General features: G+C 45.5%; 1 protein-coding gene across 1 annotated transcript in view; it reads left to right on the top strand.

Annotated features, from left to right (window-relative positions):
- Window positions 1-30: 30 nt before the first annotated feature.
- The window catches only part of LOC108579955 (sodium/potassium/calcium exchanger Nckx30C-like), a 34,623-nt gene continuing 23,013 nt past the window's right edge, over window positions 31-11,640 (top strand). Inside the window, exon 1 of the mRNA XM_017943593.1 lies at window positions 31-173. Within this exon, the coding sequence (XP_017799082.1) occupies window positions 143-173 (31 nt within the window). The 5' untranslated portion in view covers window positions 31-142. The remainder of the gene's footprint in view (window positions 174-11,640) is intronic.

Raw genomic sequence — 11,640 nt, 5'->3', positions numbered from 1 at the left:
GGCCGGGTGCAGCAGCAGAGGTGGGAGCAGCAGCGGTGCCGGTGGCACGGCCGGACAGGGCTGCGAGCAGGGAGCCCACGGTGGCCCCTCGTCTCATTCCAGGGAGAGCCACGCCAAGTTCAGGCACGGCCTGCTACAGCTTATGATCCACACGATCGATCCGCTCCACGACGGTCAGTCCCGCGCCGGTATACCAACTCCACACTCTATCACTCTCGCTTGCCGCTTTGCCTTAGCGCTGATAGCACGCTCTTAGCTGGTAGTCGTTATTACGTTTCTTCTTCTTCTTCTTCTTCTTCTTGTTTTTGTTCCTTTTTCCTTCTTTTTTTTTTCTGTTAGCGTAGTTTTACTTGTTTTCTTTTAGTGAGGAAAAAAAAAGAACGAAAAGAAAAGAAAAGAGGACCCCAACTTTAACACCATCGTTCAAGCAATCGCGCGGTTTGTCTACGCGAGAGTATGTGTATATACGTAGGTACGATCGATCGCGCGACGTTTCGTTTCTTTCGGGAAAAAGAAGGAGGAGACGTTAACGTTCTTGGCACGGACGGAGGCCCCGGATGTAGCCTCTTTCTGCGGTAACCGTATCCACACACGGCAGAGAAAAGTCTCCCGTTTCATCGCGACGAACCGCAAAACTTCCTAAAGCACCGGCGGGTTTGCAAAGTGCTTTTAAATGTAGAGTCACGGGGAACAGTTATTAAGAGGGAGCTCCTGAGGAGGAGCGAGACACACGCTCCTACCATCGACAGACATCAGGTCGAGCCTGTTGTAACTCTTAACCTCGTATTGGAACACGTATCGATGGAATACGGTTGTTTATCGGTCCCGTGACAGTTGCTTTTCGAGAGAGAGAGCGATTTTTGTAGAGTAGCGGTTGTATTTGTTAACTGCAGCGGGTACGCAGCGGAACAGTTTTCCAAAGTAAAGTTCGTTAATTAATCGGGTAGAAGTACGGGCGAATATCGTTCGGTTGCCGCTCTACGTTCGATCGAATTTTAAATTCCAATTGAAATGTATTCAAATCCGGAGTAAGTCGTTCCGGCGGCCTTGGATGCTGATTCGATTAACTTGCACGCGTATATACCGGGTGTCCTAGATTTTTATTTCGGATCAAACTTCGTCGGTGCGTTCTACGTGAGTGAGTTTGAAGCTTCGTCGAAGAGTTACAGCGAAAATAAGAATGGTAACGAACTTGCAAAATGGCGCTGGCAGAAGTTACGTTCGACACTTTGAACGACCTCAGATCGTAAACACAGCTCGCGGAAACAGACTAGATCTATTCCTATTTCGTATCGTAGTAACTGAACACCCGTTGTACAGTTCCCTTCGTATTATCGCTGTAACTTTTTAACGAAGCTTCAAACGACCCATGTTTATACGACTTTTTTCTCCTATTTATACCCGCAGAAGACACTGGCAAAGTTTCGTCTGAAAAAACTGGGACACCCGGTATATAAAGAAACGCGGCTCTATTTCTCTTCGAACGTTTCGGCGTGAAACAGTTCCGCGATTCGACGCTGTCTCCCTTTTTCATACCAAAGGGGATGTTTGTTCACGCAGTTTCACAGTTTGGGAAACGGGACGGGATAGCGAGTTAGCGGCACTGTTGCGTTGTTGCTCGTTCTAGCTGCATTTGCTTTGTTGCATGACCGATGACTGTGCGCCGTTGCGTCGGACGAAGTAATTAAACGTTCCGAGTACTGAAACGATAACGACGTATTTAGAAGTACAATGTCGTGCACGTTGTGACTGGGAGCCTGCGTACGGTATATCGATGCACGTACCACTTAGAAATCAGTAGAACAAGTCCCGTTACAGTCAGACAGACACCTTCGCCCGGTAGCCGTAGATCTCTCGAGGCGAACGCCATTTGACGGACTGTAAGCCAGGCCTGGCCGATCCATATTCTTCCAACATTCACGATACTCAACTACAGTGCAGCGTTTAAATTATTCTTTATTCCTAACATCTCTTCTTTTTTTTATTTAAGGCAGCTGTCTTTTTTCTTTTTTCCAACGAATTCTATCGTCGAACGTTCCCTCTATCTAGATCTAAATTACCAAAGAACGGGTAGACCTTGAAATAGCAACTGTGACACCTAGATACGAGTCTATTACCAGTGTATCGACTGGCGATCGGGTCGACTAGATTAAACTGCAGCGGCGACGATTTCACTTGGTAAATAAATGCGAATACCCGCGGCCCTCTGTGTCCTTTACGCGTATTTATAGAGCGCGGCCTCATCGCGGGGAAAGAAAAAAAGAATCCAATCCAGGATGTTATTTTTCATCGGGCCAGCGGAGATGGTCTGACACAATGTTTACCGATGGACGTGTAATAATGAAAGATGGAGCCGATAAAAGATAACCTTCCCTTGCTTCCAAGAATTCTACCATTTCTTTTCCCTCGCCATCGTCGATTCGAATAACACCGGCGATCGTGGTGCCCCTTTCGATAATTCCAAAGGCATCCCCTGTAGCATAGGTACTACTTATTCTTCGTGAAAATAGGGAGAGAATGATTCTGTTCGTGAAATTTACACACGTTTACGAATGGAACGTAAAGGGTGGACAAGTACTTACGAGCAATAATACAGGTTCGGGTAATATTACAAGCAACGATTGTCGTGGAAATTTACGAGGGATACGTGTCCCATCCGTTAGAAATACCTCCGGCGAGCGTTCGTCGTCTTGGAATATAAAACCGTGTGTCCCTATAGCCCGTGTGAAACGAGCACCGTAAATTCCTTTACAACGGAGAGAGAGAGAGAGAGAGAGAGAGTACCGCGTGAAATTCGAATCGAAACGATCGATATACGCCCTCCACCTGAAGCTCTCTACAGAACGAATCGTTTAGATAGAAGGGGGTTGTGTATCGCGTGCATTTTCGGCCGCGAGCCAGCCGATGAAATTTGTACAAGTGTCCAGATGGGGGGCGTTTGTTAATCGTTACTAAACGAAACAGCGAGTTAGAGAATAGAGTGGAAAGATCACGGCTGGCGTGATCGATAGGAATCTTAATCGAGAGAAGGTAAACCCCGGGTAATCTCGACGTTCAAATTGATTTTCGGCCTATGCAGCGTACGTGTACCGTGGTCGCTTATATAAATGGGTCAGGTCACGCGCGAATGGAAAGAAAAGGGCGATCATCAATTAGACAACTCTTTCATGCGGATCCCCGGATGGCCCCGTTGTACTTAAACTGTGTCGCGCTCCTGGAACATTCGGGAAACCTTTATATTACTATCTGATTATTCTAATCCGATACTCTCCTTTTTCTCTCCCCTTTTCATATTCCTATTGTACTTACAGTACGTACATACAATACTACGTATCAGTTGTGAAGAAGTGTAAGGTGTGAAACGAGATATTATTCGAGAGCAACAATCCATCCCAGATTCTGGTTTAAATCCGTCGATCGACCAGCTATACGTCTTTCCATTCTCGCTCCGCTCTCTCTCTCTCTCTCTCTTTCCTCTATTTTTTTCACCCGGTCGCGAGAACATGCCCGCGAGAGTACGTCATTAATCTCGATTGCGTGGGAAACCGTTCAATACGCGATTTCTGCTCGATACTCCACCACTCGTTGCGTACGGTACACCTACGTACCCACGTACGCGCACGTATAAGCGTGCAGATAGGACGCAAGTACACACACACGTAAATTCATACGTACATGTATATAGGTGTGGTGGACTCATCTAGAAACTGGGAAACTTTTTTCCCCCGACGCGGCGTGCGCGCGAGAACCAGCCACCTATTTTTCTTGTCCCGAGCATACGCTGGCTGGTTCACTCCGCTTTTCTCCTTTCTTCTCTTCCCCTCGATTTTCCCCGGTCTCGCCCGAGTTAGCGAAACAGAAGGGTGGAAGAAAAGCCGGGTAACACACGCGCGCGCGCACACAGGTATTACATTATCGGTAGAGGGTGGAGGAGGAGGAGGGGAGAGACTAGGTGGTTGGCTTCGAATGAATTTGCGGGACGCGTTTTCGAGCATGTATCCGTGAGTAGCGGGTGAGTGGCGAGTATGTATCGGGACCCTGACCTAGAAAGCAGCCGCGTATCGATCGTGACTAGCGAATCCACATTACTTGGTCGCGGGGCGGCTCGCCTTCCTTTTCCCTTCCTTTAACTCCGTTCCGTCGTCGTCGTCGCTTGCCTTTAACGTCATCCAGACACACCACCTTGCCACCATCTACTCCAGATAATATTCACCGCGAGTAACTATCTCTTCCTAGAGGATTCTCTAACGAGCTCCTCCTACCTACCTACTACCTCCTCCCGTCCCCTCCGCCTCGCGGAAATACTTTAAACCTCGTTTCTCTGTAAACGAACCACGATTTCGTTCAACGACGGCCCGCGATACGACCGACCAGATGTGTATATATGTATATAGGTAGAACGGTGGTATAACGCGAATTTTTCGCGTTCAACCTCGCTTTCCCGCTGAGCGTCCCTCCTGCCTGTACAGATAGAATGCAGTTTTCAGAGATGAGGTTTCTCCTCTTTTTTTTCTCTCCTCTCCTCTCTTTTTTTCTGGGAGGAAGGAAGGACGGGTAAACGGCAGATGGATCGTTGAATTTTTCAACGTGTACCGTGCGTTTCTCGGTGCGCTGATTGCTCGAACAATGACGCCGTGTATAGACGTGCGTCAGAGGGACGATGCGTCTTCGTCCGGAAAAATAAACGGGTCTCTGGTGCCGTTCGAGTGGAAACGGGAAGGTTTCGGAAAATAGTTTTGCGGTGTAAATGTATATTTTCTTCCTTTGTAACTCAATTTTTCCGAGTTCGTGGGAAGAAAAATTACGATCGCAATTTTACATATTGAGCGTTTTGAGACTCACGGCCCGGATTGATATGAGTGGAATTATTTGAGGCTTCCGGGTGTAAGCCGTGTCCAAAAGAATCGATCGATCAGTTAAACACTGATTGGTCAAAATCGCCGATCCGGAAAATGAACACAGGTACTTAAAGGAGTGAACACCCAGACGCACGCTATTATCAGTACGTCTCCAGACTCTGATGAAGGCTGGACACGGCTTGCACCCGGAAGCCTCAAATAATTCCACTCTGTTAATTACATTCCCAGTCCCCATCGATTTGTTCAAGAATTGGTAGTACTACGAGGGTGGACTGAAAAATTCGCGGTCTAAGCCAGAAGAACTGCTGCTAGGTGTAATCTGTGATCATTTGTGTACCGACGTACGAAGTTTCGTGGCTCGGTTAATTTTTTGTTTTCTTTTACAGCTGGTGACGTAGGGGTGTTTACAGCGATGGAGAAGAGACGAATACAAGTGAGGAATGATCCAGTACCTGGTGACAAAGGACATCACCGCAAGGACCTTGAATGAATTTCGCAAGGTCCTTGAGTGATCTCTGAAGTGAGGTCCTTTATCTTCGGATATTGGATCGCTGTTCGTTTTCTAATTTTGTCCATCTCTACTGCAAATACCTCTACTTCGCTAGCTCTAAAAGGGAGAAAAATGACGACAGAGGCACGAAACTGTATACATCAGTACACAATTAATTACAGATTATTCGGTAACAATTACAAGCACTTGCATACTTGGGCCGTGAACTTTCCAATCCACCCTAGTATCTTCATTTTTATGAGACAAGCAGCGTGCGTATACACTTTTGCCCGTCACGCTAGAACAAAATAATTTATTTAAATCCTTACCAAACCTCGTTCTATTCTTCCACGCGAACTTTCTCTTTTCCAACTCCTTCAGATTTTAGTTTCCGTTCTTTTGTCTCTCCCCGGGTTAAGAATTGCTTTCGTCCTCGAGTGGCCTAAGAAGCGCACATGTGGCATCCAGGTTCGCACGAGGACGAACGAATTTTCCGTTTCCACCACTTTCTCCACTTCTATCTTTATCTATCGCTACTCCTGTCTCCCTGTCCTAACAATATAAAAACCGAGTACGCCTACACCTCGAGACAGTTTGTTCCTTTACCGACCATCGCGACGTACCCGACGGGACAGTTAACAAAGTAAACGATTGTATTTCCCGGACAAATTGTACGCCGACCATAACACTTGTATTTTAATAAATTGAGGTGAAAACAGTGCAACGACGTTCCTCACCCACCTCATATCGATTATTCATTTTTAATTGCACGAATGACAGTAATTAATTACAATCCTTCCTCATTTTTAATTACAAACTAGAGAGATTCAATTTCTGTACCAAAAGGGAAACACTCTATTTCTTCTTTCTCTGTGTATAAACATCCTCGCTGCACCATCCAGTGTCCTCTGTATTCGCGCAGGCTGAGATGTACACCGTACAGCCAGCGCGCAAAGTGCCTGAAATCAGAGCAAGCAGGTATATCGACAGGATCTATAACGAGGCTCCGTTCCCAGGCACGTATTTAAGGTGTGCAAAGCTAGTTGCGTTCGAGTGCTTCCCTCCAAAGTAGTTCTCCCCTTCGTACCTCACACTTCACGTCCACGTCGTCGAATCACGATGAGAATCGAACGCGTTATTTATAACGGACGACGGCCGCGTCGTTTCCCTAGGTTTTTTAATAACTCCCGGAGAATACGAGATGGATGGGAGGTGGCATTGTGGCGGAAGGCCAATCGAAATCCCCGGTGACGTTTCCTATATAGCTGCTTCGAGAGAGTCGTTTTAATCGAAAATCCACGTCGTCCCGAAACGGTTACAGTCCCGATTTACCCCGAGCACAGAGCTCTCTTCGAGTGGGACGATATTAACAAATTGACCCGCGACGCTTTAATTCCACCCTCTTTTCCTTCTCTCAAACTCGTCTCCCGTGGTTAACGTCCCGCTCGTACTTTTACTTCGTTCCATCAGCGTTCGTTCTATTTGCCGTGGAAACGAAGGTTCAGCCAGAACTTCTCCTAAACGTCGCTCCCTACTTTTCTCTCCCTGTTTCTTCGTTCCGAGAGAAGAAGGCGAGAATGGTTCGGTTTCTTCGTTGTGCACCGCGAACATTGTAACGCGAGGAAACGCTCCAAGTACCTAGGGAAGTCATCGATCACGTCGCTTTTTGCATTACAACGACCAATCGTTTACGTGCAACAACCCTCCGGAGAGAGAATTGGACGTCGCAGGGTGAACTGCGTCGATCGATGTATCCTGGTTTTTTGAAAGCGGAACAAAACGAAGGATCTTGTAATTCGAAATAGCTCATCTTCTCCGTGTTTCTATGAAATGATAGTTGAAACGAGATCGCGTTGTTGCTTCCTCATCTTGGACATTTCACGCACGCGTACAGCCGTCCCACGGGGAAGTTATCACGATCCTCGACGGTGGAAGCTCATTTTCGCGGCGGAAAATGAAAACAGGGAGAATTGGAGCAGCGATACTCGAAGGCTGGGCTTAATTTTCTGGATAATTTGGTGAACGACGCCGGAAGACAGCGGAACTCGTTATCCGCGTTCGCCGTTCTGAATTTTCGAGGGAAGATCAGCCCGCTGGTTGTAAAATTAGAGAGATAGAGAAAATTATTGAAACGTACGTCGAGAAGCGACGATCTCTCCTATGATCAGATCTCGCGTCGCTGGTCCTTCAGGGAACTTAACGACCCTAGATTTAGGAGGCACTCGGCGAGGAAGGAAAGTTACTTAGGGATAACACAGAACTTCAAAGATGCCGTCTCGCCTGGACCAACTTCTCCCGGATTACCCTGGCGCAACTTATTTTTCCCGTGGAACTTTCCTCGCAGTTTCTCCTACTTCTCTCGTATTACGTTTCTTCGGCTGAACGCGAGCAAGAAGACGAAGAAGAAAAAACGAAGAAAAAGGAGGGAGGATAGAGTGAAATTCTTGCTTGGCACGATCGAACGGCAACGGTTATTTTTGAGTTCAGGATTTCGTTTACTGCTTGCACGTGTCTAATTACAACCTGGCGAGGGTCACTAGAATTGCTTGTTGGATTTTTAGTAATTTCAATAGCCTAAGAACATGCCATAAACCACGAATTTCCGAACGGCACGCTTGCCGATGAGTCACCCGGTGGAAGTTCCAGCTTTTTGGGACCGTCTCCCACCCTTCCAAGGTGACAGCGCGCTAAGGGCGCACTGGAAAGGCGGTGAAGACGCTATTAGACACCCTGATTGGTAAATGTAATGGTTAACTATTTAACCAATCAGCGTGCTCTAACGAAAAACTCTCCCACGGACGTCCAAGGGACGACGTCGAGGTTCATTCGTCCAAGAGCCACCGAGGAGCAACCAGCTGAAATTGTAACGACTTCACTGGTCCCAGTATAACTGGGTGGCCCTTCGAGAAGGTTTTGAATTAAAGTTGGCACACCACGTGCAAGTACAAACCAAGCTCGAAAGTTGATTTTAAAACAACCACGGGCAATAACAAATTGTCTCCGAGCAGAGACGAGTGTTCAAGTGTCTTTGCTGGATTTATTTTCTTTTCATTGGCGAACTCCAACAACTCGCTATACAAATTTGGCACGGTAGTTGCCATCTTCTCCAATTCGTCTTTAATCGCTCTGTCACGTTCAAGTTCCTTGACACTTGCCGATATGCTCTCGGTGAAAGATCGATAAGAAGAGAGAAATTCTTGCAAGCCTTCAATGTTCTCTTGTTTCACCGTAGTTCGTAGTAAAATTCGAACGTCCGGCATCAATACGTGGTGCATCGTTAACACGCTTTGCAAGTTTGACGCTTGTTCTCTCAAACGTTCCCGAGCAGAGATCAAACCTTGTTGTTTCTCTTGCAATTTCTTCTGAACATCGAGTATCGCCTCGGAGATAAATCTTAATGTCGACGTTACTGTCCATTTGCAACAGTTCGACAAGACTCTCTTCAATCGCAGTTACAGTTATGTTCCGATTTATCGTTAAGATACAACTCTCTTCCCAATGTTTGATCAATTTGACGAAATTCGTATCGTGCGTTAGACTTTCGGATGTTCTGGTCCTTAGAGCCTCGTAATGTAATATAGAATCGCAGGTATTGATAACACTGGTTGCGAGATTATGCTGTTGAGCCAGTTTTTCACAAGATGAAACCACCGCGTTGTCGAAAGCGGACATTACTTCTCCGAGAGCAGAGACGAGTGTTGGAATTCGTACTTTCCCTCGTTCTTCGTGGTTAACCTTTTCTCTCGCCGATCTACAACATTCGCACGACCGATGTAAAACTGTTTGCTCTATTAACGAGGCGGTTTTTATGGCAGCGCGAAGGACACGCAGATCTATATCTTTCGTTCTTAACGATCGCCTCGCCCGATGTCCTTTCCAACCTCGTTGTTTTATCGTTCCACAGCCTGTTTCACCCTTCTTCGCGGATGCTGACAGGATCTATACCTGTTTGCCTCGGTTCTTTCGTTTAATTACACTTGCGTTGAAGATAATTACTCGATTGAAATTTCTCGCTCGAGTGGTTATAACTCGTGGAAGAGAGGCAGTCTTGTTTGCCTTCGAACTGTGCAAAGGCTGACTGTTGAAAACGTCGTTCTGATTTCGAAAACCGGGTCCAATTTAATTGTTCACAAAACCAGAGCATGCCCGCTGAACAAACCTAGGCTGATCGAGCTTTGTAGGTTAATAGGTAACACTTGGCCCGACCTGCACAGGTTTATTCTACTCGATTCGACTCTTCTCTCTCTCTCTCTCTCTGTTTCTCTTCGTCTCACTTCTTCTTTGCATTGTCACACTCTCTTCCCGAGTAGAAATTTCCATTTCAAGCGAGGAAACGTGAATATTCCGTTGTTTCTTCGCGTCTTAATCTGTGTACTTTAAGAAATTAACAGGATTTACAGAGATCCAGCAACGCGCTGTGTTTTTCCCCAAGGGAGTTGTCAACGTTTACCCTCTTCGCGGTTGCTCGTTTCTCTTTGTCCCCGTATACTATTAGCCTCTTTTTTTTTTTTTCTTTATTTCCCGCGCGATCCTTATCGCCAAACCAGTGTGTGTGTGTGTAACTTACCGCTCGCTTTATAATTTATCAAATGCCCCGGACACGTTGTTGATTTCTTTCGCTAAGCGCGCATCTATAACCTCCCTTAAACGCTTTGTCCACACGGCGATTTTAATCGAGCGCGTGCTTGCTCTGTCTCTTCCGCTTTTCTTCTTCGTTTCTATCTCTTTATTACTCTTTAACGAAAAAACAGGTATGTCAAGAGAGGAATGTTAATCGAGCGTTTCTTCGTTTCTATCCCTATATCACTCTTGAAAAAAGAACTGTATCAATAAAGAAAAGAAGAAACGAAGAGAGGGTAGAAAAATTAATTAAAATTGACATCGTAGGAATGTTAATTGAGCGCGTGTTACTTTCCTCGCGTTTCTTCTTCGTTTCTATCCCTATATCACTCTTAAAAAAGAACTGTATCAATAAAGAAAAGAAGAAACGAAGAGAGGGTAGAAAAATTATTAATTGAAATTGACATCGTAGGAATGTTAATCGAGCGCGTGTTACTTTCCTCGCGTTTCTTCTTCGTCTCTATCCCTTTACTACTGTTTAAAAAAAAAAAAAGAAACTGTGTCATTTAAAAAAAGAAGAAACGAAGAGAGGATAGAAAACTAATCACTTAAAATTGACATCGTAGGAATGATAATTGAGCACACCTCACTTTCCTCTCCCTTGTTTTTCGCTCCTACTTCACCACTCTTTAAAAAAGAAAAGAAGAAAGTGCCATTGAAGAAAGGAATAAAAACAAAGAGGGCAGAAAAGAAATCACTCTAAATTGACATGGTAGGAATGTTAATTGAGCGCGTGTTACTTTCCCCCTCCGTGATTTTATCGTATCCTTTATCCTTCCTTTTTCTCCCGTACACAAAATGCTTATACCATTAAAGAAAAAGGAACGAAACGCGAGGAGTAAAAAAAAAAAAAAGAAAAAAAAGAATTACCGAAGCTTAACAGCTTAAAACACGATCGTGTTCCCTGAAACCTCCTCACGTTCCCTCCGCGCTGTTCACTCTAACGCGGAGGTTCTCCCTCGTGCCTTTCCCGCTCGAGGCAGCTTTAGAGGTCGATACTTTCATCGCAGTCCGACTTCTCGCCGACGGCCCTCCGCCTTTCTTTTCTCGCCTCGTTTCTACCTTCGAGAATGAAGGCCACTCACCAGGGCTTTTTCTCTTTGACCTAGTGCTACCAGCCAGGGCCCACGCGATTGGTCGAAGCTAATCGCCAAATTACATACGTCTTCTTCTCCACTTCCTCCACTTCCGCCCTCCGGTTCTTCTTCACACATGAGTCCTCCCTTCTATTTTCTTTCCTTTTTCATTTTCTTTCCTCCTTTTAGAAAGACTAATCAGAGTTCCGCAATATTTCATACGCTCGTTTCGAGCAAAATGGCAACAAAGGGAACATTTCACACGCGTTTACTGTTAACACTCTCGTACACGGTTACTCTTTTAGTCTTTCTGAAATGGACAGATGAACGTGTCATTGTGTTACGTTTACTACGATTGTGTTAAGAATAGGAAGCGTGTAATTTTCTTCGAAATAGCGAAGATTTTTTACATTTGCAAAGAAATTTGTTTGCTTCTCCAGTTGAAATTTAAGTAATTGTCGAAACTCGTATCGGCTGATAATTACATTTAGAAAAATATAAATTTGCGAGTAATTGTATTTGAAGATGCTAAGAGATTGCAGTCCAATGCTAGCCAACAACCTGCGGCCGCTCCTTAGAGCTAATTATCTGAACG

Source organism: Habropoda laboriosa, unplaced genomic scaffold (assembly GCF_001263275.1).
Source record: "Habropoda laboriosa isolate 0110345459 unplaced genomic scaffold, ASM126327v1 scaffold2, whole genome shotgun sequence".
Classification (NCBI taxonomy): Eukaryota; Metazoa; Arthropoda; class Insecta; order Hymenoptera; family Apidae; genus Habropoda; species Habropoda laboriosa.
The sequence above is the reverse complement of the archived record's forward strand: the minus strand, read 5'-3'. Positions and strand labels throughout refer to the sequence as shown.